The following is a 26,254-nucleotide window of genomic DNA, read 5'->3' as shown; positions in this document are numbered from 1 at the left end:
GCAATCAAAATTCTTCATTTTAAAATATTTTCATCCATAAATTTTCCTTTATAGTACTTCTGAATCAGATTCTAGCAGAGCCTACAAGTTGCAACACAAAATTCAATACGGCACAGTCACAAGGCAAATTTCAAAGAATGAATGCCAATTATTTCAACAGATTAAAGCATTTCATTATCACACTGGAAGCTTGGAATTGAATACCCTTTATATCAAGGGAGGTTAACTCATAGGACTCAATGATCTTGTTAGAAAAAAAAAAGACTGAAATAAATAAAAACACAGAAACTCATTTTTTGTATTATTCTGAGTGTCGAAGTCAAAAAACAAATTATATTATTCTGCATCCACACAAGATTTGTGTCATACTTAATGTCCAAAACTCCAGTTGGTTTGGGAGAGATGATTATTAGACAGCTTTATCTCTAAATTTTTTAGAGGGCCCACTCTAGAACTCAAACCTGCAATACACTGCTTTAGATGAAGTGCATTTGCAATCACACAAAATCCCAAACTCAATCCATAGAAAATTGCTAAGCCCAACAATATAACAGATTAACAGTTACATAACATTTACATGTATCTGCATAGGCGAGTACATCATTCTATTATTATTACAAGTGTTTTTGGCCACAGAAGAGAATCACATCAGTCCAATAAGAAACCAAAGATATCCAGATACACGCAGCTACATTGGGAGTACCTAATTGAGATGGGGCATACCCTGTTGGAGTGGAGTGGCGTAGTTGATATCATGGGTGTAAAGCTCCAGTAGTTCAGTTCCAAAAGATGGTGATGGGTAGTCAGGGATCATTGCTGCCATCTGAAGCCATAACACAGAGACAAAAGATTAGCCAGACTACAAAACAATTGGTAAAGTTCTCAAAGGTTTGTTTCTTTATTTACCTCTTCCATGAAAGTTTTCTCTTCACTCAGCTGTTTCTCCTGGGTGTGAAGCTCTAGTAGTTCAGTTCCAGAAGATGGTGATGCAAAATCAGGATTCTCCATGATCACTGCTGCCATCTGAAGCCATAACACAGACCCAAAAGATTAGCCAGATTACATAACAATTGGTAAAGTTCTCGAAGATTTGTTTCTTTTTTTACCTCTTCCATGAAAGCTTTTTCTTCACTCAGCTGTTTTTCCTGGGTGTGAAGCTCCTGTAGTTCAGTTCCAGAAGATGGTAATGCTAACTCAGGGCTCTCATTGATCATTGCTGCCATCTGAAGCCATAACACAGACGCAAAAGATTAGCTAGATTACGTAACAATTGGTAAAGTTCTCGAAGATTTGTTTCTTTATTTACCTCTTCCATGAAAGTTTTCTCTGCACTCAGCTGTTTTTCCTATTCAACATAGCAGATAAAGTTAGAAAGATTACATACAAGAAGTAGAGTAGTGAATGGGAAAAGCATGCATAAATCATTGGTATGATGGTTTCACCACACTCCAAAAGAAGAACAAACGCTTCACTACAAACTTTTCTACTCCACTTACACATAAACACACACCAATTCTACAATCATTTATAAATCTTTTATTTACTTATTTATATACATACTGCTATATAGAAATCTAAAAACAGAATTACGTTAGAAATATAGTTCTTCCCGTATTCAAACTTTGTAATTGTGATGATACTTTTGCAGTGTAAATCTCAATAAACAATTCTGTCTGGAGTTTGAATTTTATTGAAACGCAACAGACAACTCTAAGTCTGTCAGACAAACAAAATCCTAGTAGAGTCATGTCTGTTATGCACAAATAAGAAAATTGGGGAGAGGGTTTCTTATTCTAATAATTCTCTCGGTGCTAGATAGATAGTCTCATTTTCTAATAAGCTTTTCAATATACCCCAGTTAGGAAATTGACACACGTCCAAACCAATAATCAATCTACGACAGATTGACAAATTTTTAAAAGTTGAGGTTGATTTTCTTGTTTCTTTATCTTTACACATAAGAACACTACTGTCACAGTTCAAAAAAACGTTAGATACATTTAGGCTAAATTCCATATCTGATATCCCATAACAACTAAAGGTTTTCATTCAAGGGACACTTGACTGAGTCTTTCTAGCATCTTTTAATGAGAAACAAAACAAGGAATAGAACTACTACCAATTCCAAATAATAATCATTATTAACAAATTACAATTCAATCAAACAAGAAGATATTGAGTATTTCTAACGTATTAAGAGGAGCATAGTGTGTAAGTGCAAAACTTATACTAATTACCATGACTACAATTATGAACTAATACTCATTTGTCACAAATTTGCAAAAGTTGTAATAATTATAATGACTACCAATTATGAACAAAGATTCGTTTGTCACAAACATCTTTTCTACTATTGAATACTTTGGTTATTTGCAAAACCCACCTCATCCCTGGAATTGGAAAATTATGCCAATAGTAAACTTTGATCAATGCTTAATATTTCAATGTGATGCTACTCATGGATTAGCTTGAAACATTCTCTCCATTAATAAAACATCTTTTTTCTAATCTGTTAAAAAGAATATAAAGATTTCTTTTTGAGTTTTTCACCTTTTAGGTTGGGGGAGGAGGAATAAGAAAAATAGTACTTGAAGTCAAATGGGTACAACTAATCAACACTTCATCAAATATTCAGCATAATTAAACTGCCTAACCTTGACCCCCTCCCTCCATCCATAATCCAAAGTATTAAAAGCTCCCTCACTTAAATCCTAAACCTCCTCAGTTAACTACATTACAATATCAAGTTGGCTTTAATACCATTTGTCATTACCTAAGGGAGCGCTATATGTGCATTATGCCCCAAATCATTAGTTATAATTGTGGCTCATCTTAATCACATGAATAGCCTAAATGGATCTATAATACACGTTAAATGCGAAACTTAGGACATGTTGGTGTGGCACACACTCATACAATCTATCCCCACAATCTGGAGTATCACAACAACTATCTATAACAAAATTTTATTTTTATGCTACTTTGATTTCTTCAACTGTGACTACTGATTTGATGACACCTCAACACTACTAGTTACAAATCACGGCTTTAACTATTTCACTGATACATTTATTGGGGGAAAAAAATAGTAATTAACAGTTAGCTTGTAAGGATTCACCTTATGAAATCTGGTTTCAATATATAAGGCATCCAGTTCTTTCTCTAGTCTCGTGAGCTCTATCATGTTTAGCTGTTCAATGTTTTGTGCTTCTATATTCCTGCCAATAGCACAAAATAAATGCAAATTAGCTGGATTCATTGGAGCACATCTAGACGGTTCCTTAAATATGTCATGTAACTGAGGAACATAGAATTTGTGCAGACAGTACTTTAAGAGAGGACCCCGAAAGATTTTACCTTTGAATCATTTGCAGTAGGTTAGCTTCTGTCTGATGATCGGAACATTCAGCGTCATACTTCTACATGATGGGATATTATTGAATAAGAGAGAAATTTCATAAAAGGAATACTCATCAAAACATTAAAGAAAGATGTTTATAAGTTAATAACCACAGATGACTAGAAAATAAAAGCCCATGAAAAGTTTTGCACACATCTATACTATGTATAATAATTAAAGTGTTGCATTTAATTTTGCAAAGTTCATGTTGCACCACCTCATCATCTATATCACTCATTTTACTTAACAATTTTTCCTTTCTTTTTATTGAAAATTTTCCTTTTTTTTTTTTAATATTAAATATAAAGAAATATTAATATCTATACAATATATAAGAATAGAGATTAAGTAATTAAGTTTGCTAATCTTACTCTTCTTCCAACCCTTCTTCTCCATTTCTTAACTCTTCTTCTTCCTCATTACTTTCCTCCAACTCTTCATCCCCTTTTTTTGACTCTTTCTTCTCTCCATCTTATTTTTTATAATTTTATTTATTTATTTCATATAGATATTTCTCCTATTCATTCTATATTTTTCCTACAACAAAAAAGTGATTACTCTCTCTTTGTGTTCGATTTTTTTTCTTTCCTTTTTTGTTGGTGGATTTATTATTGGCTTTGCCATCTTTGCGGTGAATTTCTAATTCTTCTTAAAGCTCTGTTTTGTGTTGATGCATTTTGTTGTTTTGATTTCCCATCATGGGTTCTTTCTTATAAATTTGGTTTGAATTTAGTCTGGGTTAAGATTTAGTTAATTTAGAAGCGAGAATTTGAGTTTATGTCATAGCACACACAACTTGGCTATGTAATGAAATGTGTCTACCAATTATTTGAGTAATCAATTATTACAAATTCCATCTCTTATGGCTTTAACCACATTTTAATTTTGGGTTTTGTTATAAATTTTATAGATACTTTTTCTCTGTTTTGGATCTTAGGCAGAGAAAGTTTGGATTTTAACGTGTCATTGTAGTATTGTACCTTCTTTCAACGCACAACATCTTCCATAAATCGACATTGGATATTGCCATAGAAAACCAAAAAAATGCTACTAATTGTTGTGCCAATGAAGTTCAGATACCATCTTGTTAGGCAAAATTTAGCAAGATCTTCAATATTCACAGCGCTCTGTGATTATAGTACTCAAAAACCCCCACTTAGAGAAACCCATAAATTTATTTTCCTTGTGTGACTTGTACAAAAGTGAAAAACTCATTTCTTTCTTACATACTTTGGTGTGGGCGAAATGTGTTTTTTGCTAAATTCCTCATACGTACTCTCTCCTGTTTCAAATTTCAATGTTCTCTCTCTCTCTCTCTCTCTCTCTCTGTAAACTTTTCTCTTTTGAAATTCAGCTTCACCATTATGCATGGGTCAGAATCTAATTTTAACAAATGTAAATGGAAAAAAAAAAAAAAACGCTTTTGAGCTAGTAATTTAAGATTTTCCTGGATTTAAATTCTGAAATAGCAACATGGTAGCACTAGGTTAAAGCTAAAGTTTCAATTTTCTGGGCTAGAAGTAGAGACCTTTAAAAACATGGAAGAGATGGCTACTATCTAGTCTTCTTTTATAATACTCAAAAAACTTTGCATAGAGCTGGTAAATCTTGACTAACCTTTTTTTGATCAGCACTATTGCAGACAACAACTTTTTTGCTCACATGTCTCCTGTAACGCTCAAGGAGTTTTCCTATACTGTAGCATGAGGAAAACATAATATTAATATAACTTAAAAGGAAAATTCTTAGTTTATATATATATATATATTTGGTAAACTACAATATTATAAATCAAACAGAAACAGATAGAGACAACGAAACCTCCTTACAAACAGAGGCCAGAGAGGCAGGAAGATTGCCAGAAACAAAACAAAAAGAAACTAAGGAAACTAATGCGTACTTTGCTGCCTCATGAGCAGCAACATTTCCACTTCTACACACCCAAAGAAAAGAACATGAAAGGAAAGACTTAGCAAACAAACAAATATCAAACACCAGAGTAGAGATAGGCCATAAGGGAGAGTCCAAACAGTCCAGGATGACGTCAATGGTGAGCTTGGAATCACTTTCCACACAGATATACCTCCAATGTTCCCCCTTAGCAAGTTGCAAAGCCCAAAGAATTGCTTCAGCTTCAGCCCTGAGAGGAGAGGACTTTGGGATGATCTTTGTCCAGACTTTAATCACAGCACCAAACTCGTTTCTAGCAATGACTGCCAAAGCCGCTTTAGAATGAGAGATGGCTGCGTCCACATTCAGTTTGATAGTGCCCAACGGAGGGGTGGACCACTTGGTGACAGACAACCCAAGGGAAGGGGCTTCAGAACATGCAAAAACTTGAGAACATTCAATCATCTTCGTATGTATACTTTGGGTAGAGGCATGGAGATCAATGGGGCCACTTTGGTGAAGGACTACATTCCTGGTGCGCCAGATCTCTTCAAGAGCGAAAGCCATGGTGAGGGTCACCAGCCAACGGTCTTGAGCTTGATAGATTGCCTGGGGGAAGGGGGAGGGGGATCTAAGATAATCTTGATAATGTCAAGAGGGGATGCTGCTTGGATAAAATCTGGCTTGAAACCCCAGCAAGCAGAAAACCAAAGAGCTTTAGCAGCTTGGCATCTGAGAAAAAGGTGAGAAGTGGATTCCACTTCTTGGTTACAAAGCACGCAACAAGATTCCGAGATGTCCATACGGCATAACAGGTTTTCCCTTGTAGGAAGGGCATTAACCGCTACCCTCCAAATAAACATTTTAATCCTTTTTGGGCCTCTAATTTTCTAGATCTTAGACCAATTCACATCAGCAGAAGCCTGTGGCTAAAGGCTTGGGAGCAACTCTTTGAAGGCAGTTTTAACCACAAAACAGCCTTTGGAATCTGGTATCCAAATGAGCTTGTCTAGTCTAGGCCTTGAAGGGATAGGGATGGATAGGATAGCTTGGGCTGAGCTGGGATTAAAGAGATGTAGAACTAAAGAGGATTTCTAGGTGTGTAAATCATGATCAATGATTTGGGATACCTTCATAAGGATCAGAGCAAAGGTTTCATCCCTTGGGGATGGAATGAAATTCTGAATCCAAGGTACCCATGGATCAAGCCACATGTCAACAAACTCACCATCTTTAATAAGAAAGCAAGCTCCTTTCTTCACCACTGATTTTGCCTTCTTAATAGCTTTCCATATGGGTGATGCGAGCTTTGGAGGTTCTACCCAAAACTAGTCCTCTTTGACCCTATACTTAGCTCTAATGATACTGATGTAGAGGCTGTTTCTTTTGGATACAATCATCCATGCTAGCTTTGCCAACAAGGCAGAGTTTACATTTTTTGCTTTCTTGAAACCCAAACCCCCCACATTCTTTGGGCAACAAAGGTTGTCCTAGGATTTCCAAGCCATAAATTTGCCCTTACTCTGGTTGGGTTTCCACCAAAACCTTCTAGCTAAGGAGTCCAGCTTCTCACATACTTTATTGGGATGCTAAAGGTGGACATGGTGTAGTTTGGGACGGATTGCACCACAGCATTGATGAGGGTTTTCATCCCTGTCCAAGATAAGTACTTGCTTCTCCATCCCATAAGTTTTGCTTTGAGTTTGTCTTAGAGAAAAGTGAAATCTTTGGATGGTGCTCTAGTCAGAAACATCGAGGCTCCAAGGCATATTGCATCCTTTTTGAGGCTCTGTACTTGGAGAATTTCCTTGTCAGACCTTCGGGTTTGGTTTTAGGTGTGCTTGGAAAAGAAAACTCCCGATTTGTTTCTATTTATAGCCTGCTCAGACCAGTTGTAGTATTTCTCTAAGGTTCTCATTAAGCTTGTTGCATCTCTACTGGATGCTTTTGAAAACAAAACTATGTCGTCGACGTACATGACATGGGAGATGGTAGGACCGCTGATGCTAGTCTTGATACCAACAATATTTTTTAAGTTGAGTTCTTTTTCAAACAGCTTGGATAACATTTCTTGCCCTAAGATAAATAGATACAGTGATAGTAGATCACCTTGTCTTAATCCCCTACACAGCTTGAAAGATTCTGATTTTCCCCCATTGACGATCACTTCGAAGGAAACCAATGAAACACAGGCCATGATCCATTTAGTGAAAGTTTCGTTGAATTCGAAGTGGAGCAGCACCACTTGCAGGAACTTCCAATTGACCCTGTTGTAAGCCTTTTGAAGGTCGAGTTTGATAGCCATTAGCCCCGGATTTGTTTTACGGGTCTTGAAACTGTGGAGGAGCTCCTGGACAATTATTTGGTTTTTTGCGATCCACCTGTTTGGGATGAATGCCAATTGAGAAGGGGTAACCATTTTGTCTAGCAACGGCCGGAGTTTATCCACAAGGAGTTTGGAAATGATTTTGTAGACCACATTACATAGGCTAATTGGCCTGAAATGATTAACAGATGTGGGATTAGAAATCTTTGGAATAAGAACTATCAAGGAATTGTTTACCTCTTTTGGCATATAGCTCATGGTAAAGAAGGAGGTGACAGCCTTAACAACATCAGCACTCACAGTAGACTAGGCTTGTTTGTAAAAGAGAACTGGGAAGCTGTCCGGCCTCGGGGCCTTTAGGTCCTGCATCTGGAACAGGGTCGATTTGATCTCCTCTGGAGTGGGGATGGTTTGCAGTACTTCGTTTTCTTCCTCAGTGATGCAAGGCAGGATCAAATGCTCTAGGTGGTCAGGGAAGCAGGTATCCTCTTCTTCAAACAAATTTTTGTAGTTTTCCCGGAAAAGTAGTCTAATCAGGCTTGATTCATGGATCCAAGTTCCGTCTTCATTTTTTTATTGCATCTATATGATTACTTCTCCTTCGAATTATCGTAGACAAATGAAAGAATTTGGAGTTTTTGTCTCCCTGCTTCAGCCATAATTCCCTGGATTTTTGCTGCCATAACACTTCACTCCTGAGCAGCCATTCAGATAGCTCAGATTGGAGTGCACTCTCCACAAGCTCATTTTCCTGGGAAGGTATCTTGTCTTGCACCTCCTTAATTTTCTTTACTAAGGAGTTTATTCTGTCTTGACAACAGCCAAACACCTTCTTGTTCCATTTGAGAAGTGCATTCCTAGTAGAAGCTTGCTTCTTACATAGTTTGATGAAGTCTGACCCTGTTACTTAATGTTCCAGGTACTATCAATGACTGCCTTGCACCCATCATCCTTAAGCCAAACTGCCTCGAATCTAAAAGGCCTGTGAGCGAAACTATCAGACAGGTTTGTGTCAAGTAGGATCGGGGCATGGTCAGAGTTAATAGCTCCCAGGTGTTGAATAGTTTCTTTTGGAAAAGCCAATTGCCAGGAGATGCTTGCCACACCCCTGTCAAGTCTTCTTTTAATAGAAGCTTTTCCCCATTTCCCTTTAGCCCAAGTGAACTTGTTCCCAAAATACCCGAAATCCACTGCATTTAGCTCAAACATTAGCTCTTTTAGATCATTTGCAGCCGAGGATCCTCCTTTGTAGCCACCCATTTGCTCATCTTCATTGATAATGAAGTTGAAATCTCCAATGCATGCCCACGGCTCTTGGTGGGATTCAGTTAAGGCAAAGAGATTACCTTAGGCTTTTCTCTTTTTTGAGTGATAAGGAGGTCAATAAAACCCCACTAGAAGCCAGTCCATGCACTGATTAGAGACTCTGGCTGCTATAAGGTTTTTGTCAAATTCAACTTCACTAATGGATAGGCCCTCCTTCCACAACATACATAGACCACCTACACTTCCCTTAGCTTCAACAACAACTCTATAATTAAACTTAATAAAACTTTTAACGAATTCCATACGAACAACATCCGCTTTTGTTTCAGAGAGGAAAACCACATTGAGTCTTGCCCTTTTTATTTGAGCGCCAAGGGCTCAAACTATTGAGGCGTTGCAGATGCCTCGACAATCCAACCAAGAATCCTTATGGGGAGGTTGGAGGCATGATAAGGCCCACCTCCACGGCCGTAGAAATAGTGGTAGAAATAGCTGAGTTAGAAAACATAGAGAAAGTTTTGGGTGGAGCTCACCATGGTTTTTAGGTATGTTCTTTTCCTCCAGCAAGAAGGATTCCAGCCTTGACCTCGGAATGAAAATGGCAGTGACGAGGTTGAAATACACTGGGTCAAGACCTTCGATGGCATACCTTAATCTTTTGGAGAACTGATCTAGCACAGAACTGGACACCTTCCTTTTAAGAATGTTTGGGTGAGATTCTGAGGAGGTTGGTGATAAGGGGTCTGTGGTAGCGGTGTGGTATTATGAAGGGGTGTCGGATAGAACATTTGGGGTTGATAGGATCACAGGTTTTGTTGGATTTTGGGATTTAGGTCAGTGTGATCGAAAATGAATTGAGTCGTGGTGTTGGTAAGTGTTTTTGGGCTAGAAGATTTTGGACTTTGTGGTAAGGGATTTTTGTGTTGGTTAGTTTCATGGGATGGGTTTTGTGGTAAGGAAATCTTGTGTTGGTTAGTTTCAGGAGATGAGTTAAGTCGGGGGTTGGTAGGGGAATTAGGTGGGTTGGGGCTTTAGACAGAAGTAAGCCCAATTTTGACAGGTGTCAAGAGGATAAAATCATGATAGGGTTGGCTGATGTTGGTATGCAACTTAGGAGATGATAAGCCTTGATGATCGTGCGCTAGCTGTGTCAAATCAGCCCCTAGATTCCCGGTCCTTGGTGAGTCCTTGCTCTTGTGCATAGGTGCTCCTTTGTCACTAACGGTTTTTGTACCTTCCCCAGTTGTCCACGTGTCAACCATTTGAAGGGGACCACTAGAATGAATGCATGGTGGTGCTTTCTAGTACTTCAGTGTGGCAACTCCCTGCGGGTAGGAGGTGGATGATGTGTCATTGGACAAATCCTCCAAAACACCTTCTAGGATTTCTTAACTTTCTGATCTAAGCAATGGACCAGCTGCCTTAAAGGATTTTCCGGTTGGGGTGCAAAGGCTAAATAGCTCAGATGAGCAATTATTTTGATCATGCCTAATAACGCCACAATGAGAGCAAATATCCACAACTTTCTCGTATTTTAAACCAATCCACAAGTCCTTCTTGTTTGGCCAAGGCATGAACTCACCAGGGATTAATGGGGAGTCAATATCCACTTCTACTCTAACCCTTATAAATGTTCTCCATGCTCCACCAGCATCCCCAATCAGGTCCACATCCAGGACAGAGCCCACTTTGGAACCAACCTTCCTAAGGTTTTCCTCCGTTCTCCAGAGAGTGGGTAGACCATGGACTTGAACCCAGATAGTGGAAGAAGAGAACTCCACTTCCTACCATGTTAAATCTGGGCTCCACCTTTTTAGGATCATATGCCCTCCTCTGATGGACCATGGCCTCTTTGTGAAAACTTTGTTAAGGTCTACTTCATGTTGGAAGATGAACATAAGGTATTCTTGCCAAGCCTTTTGATTTTCGTCGGAAAAACCGGTTTCCACACCTTTAAAGTGACTTCTTTGACCATATTGAAATTGATGATTTTGTGGGTGATGATTTTTGCTACAAGGATGAGGTTAGGTAGTTTTTGGTTATCTTAGTTTAGAGGGAGCTCTATTATAATGTCTTTGTAGGAGCATTTCTCTGTCCTAGATACTAAGTCGGAGACCTCCATGGTGGAGGCTAGGACTATGATGAGATATGCTTGATTGTGCGTTTACAAGGAGAGAAAGGACAGGTATGGGTATGGTGGTAGAGGCTAAGAAAAGGAAACCAAAAAAGTACCAAAAAAGGGGAGAGACTGAGACTAGCTCAGGTGAAAGGGGAAAGGGGAGAATGTACCAAAAAAGTACGGAGAGAAAGAAAAAGAAAAAAACAGCTGAACCAATTAAAATGGTTGTAATATAGTGAATTTTAGAGAGGGAGATTCTTATTAGTTTATATTGTACTATTAATGTAAGATTTACGTTATTTCTAAATAAATGTGTACAATATAGTACACTTTCATGCAAATGTGTACAATATTGTCCAATCTACAATGTAAATTTTACATTGATAGTACAATGTAAACATATAATAACTGTCCATAACTTAAATATGATAACAATTAAGCTTAAATAATTGAGCAAATACAATGATAAACCAGTAACATATATTGTGAACTGATGTCACGTAATGTACTTAAATATTACCAAAGAGAAAACTCAATTTCAGAGAAAGCTTGAGGAAAATTGCCTTTGTTACAAGCCAAGGACTTGGAACCTAAGGTTAGAAACAATATTAACTCGTAATCATTTGTTAGAATTTGTTGTATTGCAGTGATAACGTAGATACCCAACAGTAACACGATGGAATGATTCTAATACATCTTGGAAACTTGAACTTTGCAATGACACAATGATGGAAGGGTTCTTTTACATGTACATCTTTGTGATAATTACACTGGTTGACATGGCTAGTAGATTATATCAGTATTATAGCTCTATTTTTTAATACCTATCCATGACATTAACATTAATAGTGAATGCTTATCAAAAAAAAAAAAAAAAAAAAAAAAAAAAAAAACATTAATAGTGAATGGTATATAAAACAAAACAAAGAAAGGAGACCGTAAAGTAAAGGACTAGGTGCGGCACTTTCTCCTTTTTATCTATGTTTCTATTGGATTGTACATGGCAGCCAACATCAATGAATAAAGGCAGGAGGCATCTACAATGGAAAAGATATAGAGAGTTTAAGATACAAATTTGACACTTATTGATATGATAGATTGTTAGTGGCAAATAAAAAAATGATGTCAATAGTGAACTTAAATGAGAACCAATTCAAGCTTGCCTATTCAATTTTTATAAAAAATGTTGTCAAAAAATGGATGGGTATGACAGGAACAAGAATAACAAGACTCAAGAAACTAAGCAAATCTATCCTCACTAGCAATGTATCATTATGTGTATGTATAAATAAAATTTCTACTAATTTGAGTAATTTTCATCCTTGGAATGCACAAGATAGAGGCTGGGTTGTGGTGTGATGGTGTAGACATCATGTTTCACAATCTCTATTTAACCCATCATAAAGGCAAAATCGCCATTTTAGAACAAAAGAAAAAAAATTGTAATTTTGACTTAAGAACTTAAATGCAAAATGAACCTAAAATTCCTTACCATCAAAACGATATATCATGTTCTTAAATAGGATCATTGAATTGCAAGATATAGAGCCATATCAAGATTTAACAATTACTACACATTCCTGTTATTAGGACTAAACACCTATTATTGTGATTAATTTGTTATGTTTGGTCCTATAAAATGATTCATTATTTATCATAATCCCATTGGTTTAGGCTTAAGAAAAATGTACAAAAATTAACATAGAAAAATAATTAATTCTAGTGGATAATTGGGATTTTTAAAAAATATTTTTAATTGATTTTCTTAGAAATAAGAGTTTCAATTAAAACATTAAAGCTTCTAAATATCCATTAGCATTGTCTGACCCTAAAAGGTTTTTTATGTTTTATATTTTATTTTTATTTTTTAAGTATCAAGTTGAATTTATCTCAAAAGCTGATAAAAAATTGAAAATGTATAAGTTTGAAGTCACTGAGTCAAAGTGTCATTCGGCTCTCAAAAACTACAAAACAACACTTCAGTGTCCTCACTTGAAATTTCCGCATTTTGCACAATTTTGTCAATAAGCGCACTTATCCAATCATTTTCAAAGATGAATTTAAGATAACTCTAGCTTTGGATAGTTTGTAATTCTCCCAAACTCATCCACCAATGATTTCAACATCTATAAATAGATAATGGATCCTCATTTTCAAAGCACATTCGACAATTGAGTCCTAAAGAGACCTTTTGAGAAAGAAACATTAGGTGAACACAATACTTTGTAAATGCTACCAAAGTTTTAGCTATAGAAGGCCTTAGATCCACCTCAAATTACTGCCTACCTGCCTCCATAAAACCTAGACACCAAGTCTTACTGTTAGGATTGCCCATCCATTCCTTAACCTATTATCAAGCCTTTACTCTGTGCATGCAAGTATAAATCCTATACCAGCTAGTGAAGATCTGTCATCATTTTTGAACATGAAGGGAAATCTTTCATATTTACTGCACACAACAAAACATAGAGCTGAAAAAAAATATAAGAGGAAGAATAGTTAATCCCTAACTTGTAATGAGGATGATTACGATGAAAGAGTAAATGGAGTAAATGGGGACAAATCAGGTCAACTTGTTGATTTGCTTAGTGTTAGAAAAAAAATATGGGAGCAAATGGGATTTCAACATTGAACGAGGGGCATATGCTTCAATAAACAAGTACAAACTTGACTTGTATCAAAATGTTACACCCAAAAGAAAGGTGTAAAATCTAAGGAAAGCTTTTTCCCCTTTGGTGAGGTTTGCCTTTATAAAGCTAACCTTGATCAAGTAGCTTACTTGGGCCTAGACTTTATCAAACTAATGTTAAGACTACTTATCTCAATCGAGAATTAACCTTTGAGCTTTGAAGCGCAAGATTTGCAAGCTCAAGCAGTCCAAATATGACCTAAAGCAATCATTTAGGTAGTATTACATCAAATTTCATTCGGTTGTAATTTTTAATTACTTCTAATGATTGAAGTGAATTGTTGCATATACATCGATCAATAGGTCCAAAAGAAGCAAGTTGATCTTATTGATATATGTTGACGGCATAATATTGGCTGAGAATGACAAGGAGTTCATTAAACCACAAAGCAGCGGTTGTTCTCCATCTTCGAGATGAAAGACACGAATGAAGTATGTTTCTTTGTCAGAATCAACATGTTAAGAGATTGTTCAAGAAAACTTCTTAGTTTGTTTCAAGATGTTTACATAAGGAATATGCTTCACCGGTTTTGGATCCATGAATTGTAATAACCCAAGCATTTTGGTGTAAATTCACAATTTTGAGTAATTTTATCATTAGAATAATATTTAAAATACAAAATATTTCCACAATCGAGCTACAAAACGGCACCGAAAGAATTTAATTTCTGGAATTCGTGATACTACAGATCAGTGGCAGACTGGTCCTGAGGAGATTGCGTCAGTTTTAATTAATTATAATCAAGGTTTGTTTTCCGCGGCTAGTACCTCTCTTATGCTTGATGTGTTAGACCAAGTCCCTGGGGTTATTACAGAAGATATGAACAACCTTCTTTCCGCTGAATTCTTAGTGTGTGAAGTTGTTTCTACACTTAAGCAAATGGCGCCCCTCAAAGCACCGGGGCTGAATGGGTTGCCACCACTTTTGGAGTACGGTTGATCATGATGTAGTCGGGTCAGTTCTATCTTGGTTAAATACAGGTACTGTTCCCCACCCTGTTAACCATACTTTCATTACTCTCATTTCCAACATTACAAATCTTGAACAGGTTCATGAGTATCGCCGCATTAGCCTTTGTAATGTTTTGTATAAGATTTTTTCAAAGGTCTTGGCAAATAGGTTGAAGAAAATTATGCCCAAAATTATCACTAAACATCAATCCACCTTTGTCAAAAATCGTCTTATTTCGGATAATATACTTGTTGCTTTTGAGACTTTACATTGTATGAAGAATCATAACTTTGGTGACTCAGGTTTTATGACACTAAAGTTGGATATGAGTAAGGCTTATGACCAGGTGGAAAGAGATTTTTTGGAAAATTTAATGCGAAAGATGGGATTCTCTAAACGTTAGATTGGTCTTATTATGATTTGTGTGAAGATAGTTTCTTACTTAATTTTGGTGAATGGTGAACTTAAGGGTTTAATCCATCCTTCTAGGGGGATTCATCAGGGCAATCCTTTATCTCCTTTTCTCTTCCTCCTATGTACTAAGGGTCTTCATGGTCTTATTAGCAAAGTAGCAAGGGTCAGGGATATCACAGGTTTTTCTCTTTGCAGAAGAGGTCCAAAACTAACTCATTAATTGTTTGCAGATGATAGTCTCCTCTTTTGCTGGTCAACCCCAGGGGAATGTACTAAAATCATGGACCTCCTTTCTACTTATGAGATAGCTTCTGGTCAAAAAGTTAAAAGACATAAAACGGCTCTTTTCTTCAGTAAATCTACTCCGGATCCCACAAAGGACATCATCAAGAATATTCTGGGAGTTCAAGAAATTTTTCAATATGAGAAGTATCTAGGCCTCCTGTCTTTGATTGGACGAGGTAAGAAATCAAACTTTAATTATATAAAAGAAAGGGTGTGGCGAAAGTTACAAGGATGGGAAGGCAAGCTACTCTCCCAAGTTGGTCGTGAGGTGCTTATCAAGTCAATCATTCAAGCTATTTCTACCTTTGCTATGGGGTAGCAAGATATCTCTTGCTTGTTCTTTCTCTGTTTCTTATCACATAGAGAGTTAGAGAATGTTCTAGAATCAAGTAGAGAGAGAGAGAGAGAGAGAGAGAGAGAGAGAGAGAGAGAGAGAGAGAGAGAGAGAGAGAGAGCTGGAGAGAGTGATCTGGAATCAAGTAGAAAAAGAAAAAGAATGGAGTTAGAGTGGATATACATGTGTAGTGGAGAAAAAACAAGAGAAAAAAAAAAAAAAACACATGGATGAAATTGAAAGGAAAAATAATATAAAGAATAAGAAATGAGAATTAAGAAATGCTACCACAATATTTTCACAATAAATTTTAAGTAATAGGTTGCTATTAGCTAATATTGGTGAGTAAAAAAATAATTTCAGTAGTGGGTTTAAATTAAAACTAGTAACAATTTTCCACATAAGATTTTGTTGTGATTCTTGTGAAAGTATTGCGAAAAATATTGTGAATATAACATTTCTCATTGAAAAATATAGTTGTTGAGAATGAACATATAAAAAATAAATGATGATTAAAAAAATTAATAAAGAATGAATGAAGAAATAATATTTAAATAAGATGGAAAAAAATCATAAAGAATCTGTTAAAAAGTGAATTCGAAAAAATAAATAAGTAAAAATTAAATATTACTATTTACTATTTAAATAATTCAAAATTTTAAATAAGCAGTTAAAGATGCTTTAAATGAATAAGCATAAATTCCTGGAATTGTTTCATTTAGATGGTTAGGCTTCTCGACGCATCTCACACCAAAACTGAACTCCAGGGAACTAATGATATTATTCTAAAGGAAAATAGGACTGTACGTAACGTCAAAACAGAGCAACAGACTTTGACCGATGACCAAATTATTTAGACCCATCAGCAAATAGGGCTGAGAAAGTCTATAGGTTAGTGGTAGGCAGAAAAAAAAAAATGATATTTGTAGCGGCTCTAGTGGGTCCAAGTCAGATTCAACTGTTGTAAAAAAAAATTGTGAAATTTTTTTGTACTTGTAACATTGCTTAGTAGGGTTAAGGGCTCTCAATTAGCAAGGTTATAAGCTAAAATTCATGTCTAGTTGAAAAAAAATATGGAAAAAATAGAAGGTATTAGAAAAAATATTGCAAAAAATACTGTTAAAAAAAATATTGCAGCTGTCTGAATTTTGAACCTCAAAGTAAGATATTGATGGTACGGAAAACAGAAAATTTATAAGATATTACTTTTATATACGATAGATACACAACTTTAACATTCTCAATGGTAAGGAGTAGAAAAAAAAGTAATGAGTACATTTGAAAATAATTATTGAACATTTTAATAAGTTGTGACAAAAATTATAATCATTGAAGAATTGTAGTGTAGCATAATGAGTTTTACAATCAGATTATTATTTATATGTTTTTCAAATATAATAGAAGAGAATTGTCGTTTTTGTATTCTTTCCTTATTCGTTGCTACGGTGGAGTTTATATTTATATATTTCTTCGTTTTAAAGTAAGATATTAATGAATACAAATCTTCTGTACTATTTTTGATATTCCACTTTATATTCTACCAATCACAATTTGTCATGTATTTGTTTAACTTTCTTTATAAAATATCCAAAGTTTAAAATGAAAAAAAAAAAAAAAAACACATGATAAATTATGATTAGTGAAACATAAAGAAGAACACAAAATACAGTACATAAGATCTGTATTCAATATTGACGGTATGTTAAGCAGAGATCAAGATACGAAAATTGAAAGCTTATTTTAACCATCATAGAGCACTGGTTGGCTAAAAATAATAATTAAAAAAGAAGATAATAAGTAATGTGAGCTAAGGAGTCCCAACAGTAAACTTGGTAATTAAGGGGAGTAGTGAAGTTGAAGAAAGGAGAGAACCTGTCGCTACTACAGTACTCATAGAGCTTTCCTGTTGAGGAAAAGATGAAGAGCGCAGCCTCGACGTCGCAGAGAATGGAGAGCTCGCGAGCCTTCTTCATGAGCCCATTCCTTCGCTTCGAGAACGTCACTTGCCGGCTGCTCTTGTCCTCGATTTGATTCAGCCGAAGTTTTCCTCTCTTCATTATTTTTCAACTCTCACACTCACAATATATTTTAGTCTCTTCGATCCCCTTCTCTCCTATATAAGAGCTAGAGAGTGATCTTGTGGAGCAATTTAAGATTTAACTTGCACAAAACTAAGCAAGTGGGTCTCTCACATAATTCCAAATGTTGATATTCTTCTGATAGACATGTGCCATACTGCCACTGTTCAAATTTCGTTCACTCTATGCGGTGGGGGTTACATTCGAGTGCAGGGTCACATCGACCATTGCGACCCATCAGAAGCGCCAAGGGTCCTCCTCTCACTGCCCTCTCTAGTCTCTATCTATCTTTGGGGTACTTGCATTGATTCTTTGAACTTTAAATATATATGCTTTTGTTCCTCTACTATTTTTCTAAAAATAGTACTACTACTATGTACTCGTATCTGTCTTTTTGTAGCACTAATTCAAGCCAGTGCAGTTACGCCTTGATCTGTTGATTAGGTCGTTTTGGACACACGCTAGTGGTGACTTCAATAGTGTAAAAGAAAGATGTCATGTAAATTCGAAGGCCCCATGTATCATTTACCATATTATATATTCATAGAATTTTCAAAGTGTCCTATGAACGAGAAGCTATCACATAATATGGTATAATGAGATCTCTTTCTCACAAGACACTGTCATCAAGCATAAAGTCAGGGTGTCAAGGTTGGGCAATTGCCCTGGCCGCCAGGGAAAAAAGATTCAAATATAATATATGGGCACAGGTGATCAAGCTGAGCAAGACAAACTATTCTAAACATTGAGCAATAGTCAAAAGCCGTTAAAGCTAATAGTAAAGTAGTTTTAAAAGGGCAATATTTGTTGCATACATTTTGGCTTAAAATCACATTTTCAGTTATACTTTAGTGGTGTGTAAATTTCCACTTGTGTGCAACATAATTTTCCTTTTTAGAAAATCATATATCAATGTGTAGTGCTCTCTTGTCATCCAGGCGCATGAGGGGAAAGCCAAGAATAGTTGACAGATGGTCCTCTTTTAATTCTTGAGGTTGACACATGTACGTGTAATCTATCTATAAATTGAAATAAACTTCTGCATTTTTATTAAAAAAAAGGTAGCTTACTACTTACTTATTTCCCCTCCCCTCCAATAATTATTTTTTGGTTAATTTATTTTATGTATTTCTTGTTGACATGTTAGATATTTTTTCATACTTATAATCAGCACGTTATAATCTTCATTCAAATAATGAAATAAAATATTTCATTTTTTATCATTTTTTTAAGGTTTAAAACCTACAAAAAGAAAATGAAAGTAAGGGAAAAGGAGGAAAATTAAATAATGAAGCTAGAGCTTTAAAGGGAAGGAAAGAAGAACACTATTGTTGTCTTTCAAAAATGATATTTTTGAATAAAAAAAATTAAATAGGACTATATAATTCATATTATTTAAGCGATAATTTATTCTATTTTGTAAAAAACTGCGTAAGAAGCAATAAAATTTTGAAATAATTTAATAATATATCGTAAATTTACCTAAAAATATCACTTAGTATTTAAGTGCATGTATACTTATTTATACAAATCTTGCTCCTCTTAAACCCAAATGCTAAGAAACCACCTAACATTTTTAAATAACGAAAAAAAAATTATGCTTTCATTAGTTAGGAGGAATAATGCTCTCCACACCAGATTAGTTTTAGATAGAAGGAAGGAAAGGAGGAGTAGAGTAGAATAGTTCCAGCCAATTCTATACTCTATTTCCAGCCCACTTAACTTTAATTTACCCCTCTTTGCTGCCTATCCCTCCCTCTTCATCCAAACTTGTTAGTGCTTGGGGTTAACGAGAGTCTCGGGTTCTAACTCTAGGGAGCATATCTAATAATTAATATTTCTAACCCCTCTACAAAGAAAATTACAAACAGTCAGCCATCACGTGGCCGGTGATATCTTATCACCAAGCCCATCCTACTCACTCCACTTGGCTACTGCTATTTTGAACAGTCAGTTTTTTTTTTTTTTTTTTTCCTGAGTGTTTCTACTTTCGTTCCCAGATTCTCGATGGTGCAGTGGTGATAAGTGATTACCTTTGTTTTTTTCCTCTCATAACAGCTAAGACTAGCTATCCAGTTCTCGACACGTTTCACAGACGAAAATTCCAAAAACACGTCTTAGATCCTCTTACAACTACATTATGGTGGGAGTTTGTAAAACAAATGCTGCCGACGCATTGGATTTCCCTTTTTTTTTTTTCCATTGTGGACCGCAACTTACAAAAGATAGGGAGGAATATGTGTCGCACTTGTGAGTTTAGAATAATGCCAATAAATCCTATCAAGATCAAAAAAAGAGAATAATGCCAGAGTCTCGTACGTATTTCATAATCAGTTCTTATCCCCAACATAACATTTGCTACAACTCCATGCACAACTTACATAATATTTACTACAACTCCATGCACAACTTATTGAACTGGTCAACATACTTAACTAACTAATCATATATTATACGAGACTTCAACACTTAATTTACCCCGTAACTCATAGTCACACTTAAATATTGTAACAAATTTGTCCCTCGTGAACCTTAAACAAAGTCATCACTGGCACTTTGGTTTGCATCCTCTTGAATAGAGCTTTTTTTTTTTTTAACAATCCAAATGTCATGTCTTACAATCACCAATAGACTGTTCTTTACTCAATCATGACCGGAGTGAACGTGGGAGTCTTCCTTGCACAACTATTGGAGTCACTAACATGTACCAAGTAAAAGGTTTTCTCGACCATGGGTGGAGCTGGCATGAAGTCTTTTTTATTCTATTTGATGGGATCCAATAATAAACACTTGCCTAATCATATCATCTACTCTGATATAGCCATGGAGTAGTTGATATAACATCTATATAATAACTAATAACCGAAACATTTGACTTTTTGTTGACCACGCCTCATTGCGCCACGTGGTTACACAAATTACTGCCACGTTTACATTTAAAAACACCAAAACATTGTACCTTTTCATTTAGTGAAATAAGAGTAACGTTTCAGAACTATTTTTTGCTACCGTTGTGTTCAATTGCACTGTTTCAGAGGGTAGTTATAAATTTTACACCTTTCCTAATAAGTTTTAGTTTATATCTCTTAAAAAAAAAATCAAAATCTTCTGATTCTTCACCCTGGGCACCCCTCTCTCTGTACTTTACTGATTAGCAAGATATTGCACCATCCTGCAAACAGGCGGTAGTTACGAAATTTGCATGCTTAAATATTTCTTTCAAAAAAAAAAAAAAAACCACTTCTTTCTTATTACTCTATATGTACACTCTTTGAGGAGAATTTCTCCATACAAGCATTTTTTAAAAGCCCCCCAAACTGAAAATCCTACGAACCCATGGCCACACACATAAAACTTTGCTCTTCAATTGCGACCTTTCTCTCTTACTCCAGTCTCTATCCCCAACGACCCATAAAATCCAACTGCCCATTTGCAAGAATCATAAGATTAATCAATAGTCACAACTTCAACCATTGATCTTCTTTGTTTGCCAATGTGGTGGGTTTGTTATTTTTCTTCGAGGTACGCTCGCTTTTCTCTAAACTTATGTTCTTTATCTGTTCTTTGAATTTATGTTGTTTATTGTGTTTCATTTCCTTTTGAATTTTTCTCCCTAACCCTTCTTGGGTGAATTTCCTATAAATCTCTACCTATTTTAAGTTTTTAACGATCTCCTTTCTCAGAAGTCAGAGGCATGTATTATCTCACCTTCAAATATTTGGGTTGAAGAAATGCCAGATTTAAAGGAGATTTTGCTTTTACATGTCAATTCCCAATTATTAAGACTACGAATTATGGAGCAAAGCAAATGAGGATGGCTTCAATTAACGATATATGTCTTAACATAATTGTAGGTATTGTTTTATCAAATTTTACTGTTTCTCTTTCTCCTAATCTCCCATTAAGTTATGCATTAAAATATGAACTTTGATAGTTTTAGTGACATGTAATGCAGCATCAAAATTGATTTTAAAAAATTATGTGTCCTGTTTTATTCGGGTCCAATTTCTTTGTCATATTTGTTCCCTTTAAGAACAAAGAAGGGTTTGGGGAAATGTTTATAGATTTTATTGATCAGAACCTATATGCTCCTCATATTGATACTAATTAATTCATCTAAGAAGACGTACTTTGTACCTTACAGATGTCAATTGAATTAATATGTATGGTTTTATGCCTATGCCAGTTTAGGAATGGCTTTTCCAATTAGGGCATTCTTGTGCTTCATTTCGAAACAATTGAGGTAATATATTAACTTTAATCCTTTTTGTTAAATCAATTGTTGTGTTGTAATGCTTGAACAAATTTTTTGACACATGGAAGTTATGGTTATTTATGTTTTCTACGTTGCTGTTTCAGCTTTGCTTGAAGCTTCAAGAAAAGTTAATTTTAAAGATTTCTTAAGACAAGGCTTGCATCTGGAAGGTATGATTTTATCTTTTCCTCCTTGTGGGATCTAAACATATTTATTTTTATAGGTTCTGTTTACATGGTTATGGCATAGGTTCTTATGCTTTAAGGTAGAAAACAAATATTTTTAGTAATCAACAAAGTGGCATAAGATAAGGAGGTGACATATTTTTTATTTATATGGAAAAAAAATATAGAGATTTTGTTGTAGCAAGAGTCTTAATGACAACTTAAGTTTGTTTATTAAAAAGAGTATTTTCTTTTTCTTTTTCTTTCAAGAAACAGATTAAACTTTGGTAAGATACAGTTTTATTTAATTAAATTCATAGAAACCGTTGTTTGCGTTGACTTTATATTTTTGTATGATGTTTTGTCAGTTTTGTTTACGAAGTTCGTCTACAAAAATTTCTACAAGTGAATTAATAGAGAGATTGAAAAATTAATTTGAAACTTAAGCAAACATATGACCTAAAATTTATTTTTTGTTCAACTTATCTATCATTCCCATATTTGATAAAATAGAGAATTAGGAGCCTCATTAAAAATCTGAAAGGATTATCAAATAGTCATAATACAACTATAGGATAGTTTATGTACCTTAAATTTGGTTCTCTACAATCCATTTGTTTCTTTAATTGGGTTTTGATCTTACGTTACGAGATTCCAAAAGTTTTGAGACTAGGATTTGTTTTAAGTTTCAATTTTAAGTAGAAGTTGAGTCTAATCTTGATGTCAAATATGTATTCTTGTATGATTAATTTTCTTTACTTTTAGATGAGTTGCATGAGGTTGATTAATAATCTTTCTCTAAATGTATGTCTTAAATAATTATATATACGATCAAAGTGTATTCTCAAGTGGTATTGTGAGTAGTACCTTTTGCTTCCAATATGTTTTCAGTGTTTTCTTTATTTCAAAAATTTCTTTCTTTTTTGGTTTTTAGGAAACAAAGGTCTCTTCTCACAAAAGCATGCAAGAGGAAGTCCTCCCTGCACAGTAGTTTGAGGTTGTTAACTAAAGGTACAAATAAGTTATACAAAGTTAGAGGTTGTTTTTAACTTTGTACGTGGGTAGAACAAAGTAATCAAATTTCTCATTTTGGTGTACTATTTTAAGAGATTTGAGCTTTTTATAGGGGTTTGAACTTCTATAATTACTCACGTATTTTTTAACATTCTTAAAAATAAATAAATAACATTATTTTAGAACTTAGCTTTAGTAGTTTTCCCGTGCATCACACGGGTTAGCGACTAGTATAAGCATACAACTGAAACTTAAACCAAAAAGTTTTGGCTTAATTATGTTACATTAATCACTTAATTGAAGTTTCTCTAATAATTATGCACTAATCACAGTACGTTACGGTCAATATTTAGAGTTGGAAAAATTCCATGACCTTTGTATGTGTAAAGATCAAGTCATTGAAGATTTGATCAAGTTCTAAACAAGACACTGCTAGAAACATCTCAAGAAAATCAAGTCTCTCAGAGTTTGAATGTTGTTCGATCGACTCCTACGTTATCAAATTTCGACAGCCTTTTGTCTGTTGCTCAATCAATCGAAAATTATGGCTGGCATGTTTTAAGTTTTAGAAAGTCTTTTGCTTTGGATTTCGTACCCCAGCTACTGCCAGTGTAAAATGGACTACTTAACACGATTTTCTAAGAGGCTTGAGAGGTTATAACTGTATCCTAGAGAGAGAATGATGTGGGAGATGCAAGAAAATTATTATTTAATCTTATTTATGTTTGCAAGTCAATTGTATTTTTATGTTTTAGGTCCTAGTAGTTTATTAGGCTATTAGTAATTTAATTTGGGAAGTAAGGTTATTTTTGTAATAAGGCAATTAGGGTTTCCTAGCCAATTAGAATTAGGATTTAGCAATCCTTTATAAGCAACCTATTGTACTCCTTGAGGAGATAGTTGATATTTTGATGAATGAAAAAAATGTTGTTTGGTCTTTCTTTGGTCTGGTGCTGACTCCAGGTCTACCCTAGGTGCTAACTCCTAGTAGTTTCTCCACTTAGTGCTGACTCCAAGCAAGGCCTAGGTGCTGACTCCTAGGTTATATCCTTTTATTTTATTGTTGTTTCAATTTTGTTCTGGTTGTCCTGCGTCAATTTTGGAATTAGAGCAAATATCGATCTGTTTGAAGCATCATCGCAATCAATCCAGAACCAAAAAAAAAATTATTGAACCACCGTCACAACCCATTAGAAATCCCAATCACCATTGCTTCTTACCATCGCTAGAAGACCCCACAAAAAAAAAAAAAAAAAATCCTGCCAACATTACCACCATGTCGCCACTATTGACAATTTGACATAAACATCCCAATCACTCCAAGACCCCAACCCCACGGCCACAGATCCTAAGCCCATTCACCAAACCAGTTGCAACCACGAAGATAGAGAAGTTCTATCATCGTTGACCCTATTTCATCAATTTTTGGTCTTCCTCGCACCGGAGATCCACCTCCATCGGTTCTCGCTTGCCGTCGTGACTACCACTATACGCATTCGCAAGCCCCAGTTGCAGCGACTCACTGCTAGCAGCTTCGATCCTCACCATCACCTCTGTTCCGCGCTACCATGATTTCAGTTTTGCCCATTGTCACACCGCTTGCAATCTCATCAGTCTCCATCGATCTAATCTTATAAGGTAACCCACTAGCCTTGTCTAAACCTATTCTTAAAAAAAAAAAAAGACCCAGCCCACGAAATCCAAACCTATCAACCAGCCCAGTCCCAACAACTATTTGAGACAATAGTCTTAGAAGCCTATTCCAACAATCTGTCTAGAGAGCATCACAGCAACTTAGGTTCTTGTTCCAACTTCCAACTATTTGTTGAAGCACTTTTTTAGAGAATCATGGTAATATTAGAAGCACCTTATTTTGATGGTTGTGAAACTTATCCACGAGATTTTGTCAATTAGATGAATGGGATGGAGCAATTCTTTGAGCAAGAAAATTTTGCAAATAACAAAAAGGTTAGGTATGCCAAGTTGAAGTTAAGAGGTTAAGTACAAAGGTTTTGGGAGAATCTTGAATATTTTCACTATATGCAGTATGAACCTGCCATTACTGTGTGGGAAGATATGAAAGAAAAGTTTTGTGATGAGTATTTGTTACCATACTATCAAGCTAAGTATCTACCCCAATCTCAGTGTGGTACTTTTTAAGTTGAAGCAAATACGATGAATCCTCATCCTCATCCCATTTCATGTCCTCAGCACACTTTTGAACAATCTACCAAGGAATTAAAGGAATTATCTGTAAAGCTCATGAAAAATGTTCAAGACAGGATTACTCATATGAAGCAAAAGAAGACTCAAACCGATTCAATTGGGAAACCAAGGATACTAGATCACAATGAACTTATTGCTGCCCCAATAAAAGACAACATTGATGATGATATCTTGGTCGTGGAGAATCCTCCAACAACATCAAAGCCTAATGTTGACACAGACGTACATGCCTCGACAAGTGTTGCTTTAACATGCGTGCAAGGAAATGAATCTATTGAAGAGCAGCAAGGGAAAGAGATGGTGCCTAAAGAGAGTATTATGTTAGAGGGTGCACATGATGTGAAAGTTGAAGTTGTTGAACGTGCTTCTGATAAACCCTCCATAGTCCTTGAAGATCTACATCTTGGTGAAGTCAAAGAGGTTAAAACCACAATGCTTCCTATGGTTCATAAGGTTCAAGAAGAGATTATACTAATTCCACACATTGATTTTGTTATTCTAAATGAGTTTGATGTGGTGGAATTCAAGGTTTTTCTTTTCCCTGTGCTCCCTAAGGCGATTTCAGACTTGAAGCAAGTGTTATTTGTCAGCATCCTAATCCTTCAATGCTTTAAAACTTGAGGTTGAGTTTTCTCCAACCAGAGGAGAATGATGCGGGAAATGCAAGAAAATTATTATTTAATATTATTTATGTTTGCAAGTCAATTGTATTTTATGTTTTAGATCCTAGTAGTTTATTAGGCTATTAGTATTTTAATTTGGGAAGCAAGGTTATTTTTGTAATAAGGCAATTAGGGTTTCCTAACCAATTAGAATTAAGGTTTAGCAATCATTTATAAGCA

General features: G+C 35.4%; 1 protein-coding gene and 1 long non-coding RNA gene across 3 annotated transcripts; one reads left to right on the top strand and one right to left on the bottom strand.

The window, feature by feature from the left end:
• Positions 1-497: 497 nt before the first annotated feature.
• Positions 498-17,952, bottom strand: LOC126714582 (protein MADS AFFECTING FLOWERING 5-like). The gene is made up of 8 exons (XM_050414790.1): positions 17,548-17,952; positions 5,018-5,096; positions 3,358-3,419; positions 3,119-3,218; positions 1,307-1,345; positions 1,107-1,223; positions 907-1,023; positions 498-823 (listed from the first exon to the last, which is right to left on the bottom strand). Exons 1-8 carry the CDS (start codon positions 17,730-17,732, stop codon positions 704-706), a joined length of 819 nt encoding a protein of 272 aa, XP_050270747.1. The 5' UTR covers positions 17,733-17,952; the 3' UTR covers positions 498-703.
• On the top strand, positions 733-14,262 carry LOC126714584 (uncharacterized). 2 transcript variants are annotated; one of them, XR_007651633.1, is made up of 3 exons: positions 733-873; positions 958-1,073; positions 1,158-1,273. It is a non-coding gene; the product is annotated as an uncharacterized LOC126714584 (long non-coding RNA). The 2 variants fall into 2 exon arrangements; XR_007651634.1 differs by lacking the exon at positions 733-873 and adding an exon at positions 13,994-14,262 and having other exon boundaries at positions 966-1,073.
• Positions 17,953-26,254: the final 8,302 nt, after the last annotated feature.

Source organism: Quercus robur, chromosome 2 (genome assembly GCF_932294415.1).
Source record: "Quercus robur chromosome 2, dhQueRobu3.1, whole genome shotgun sequence".
NCBI lineage: Eukaryota > Viridiplantae > Streptophyta > Magnoliopsida > Fagales > Fagaceae > Quercus > Quercus robur.
Note: the sequence above shows the minus strand (reverse complement) of the source record. Positions and strands in the feature narration are given on the sequence as shown.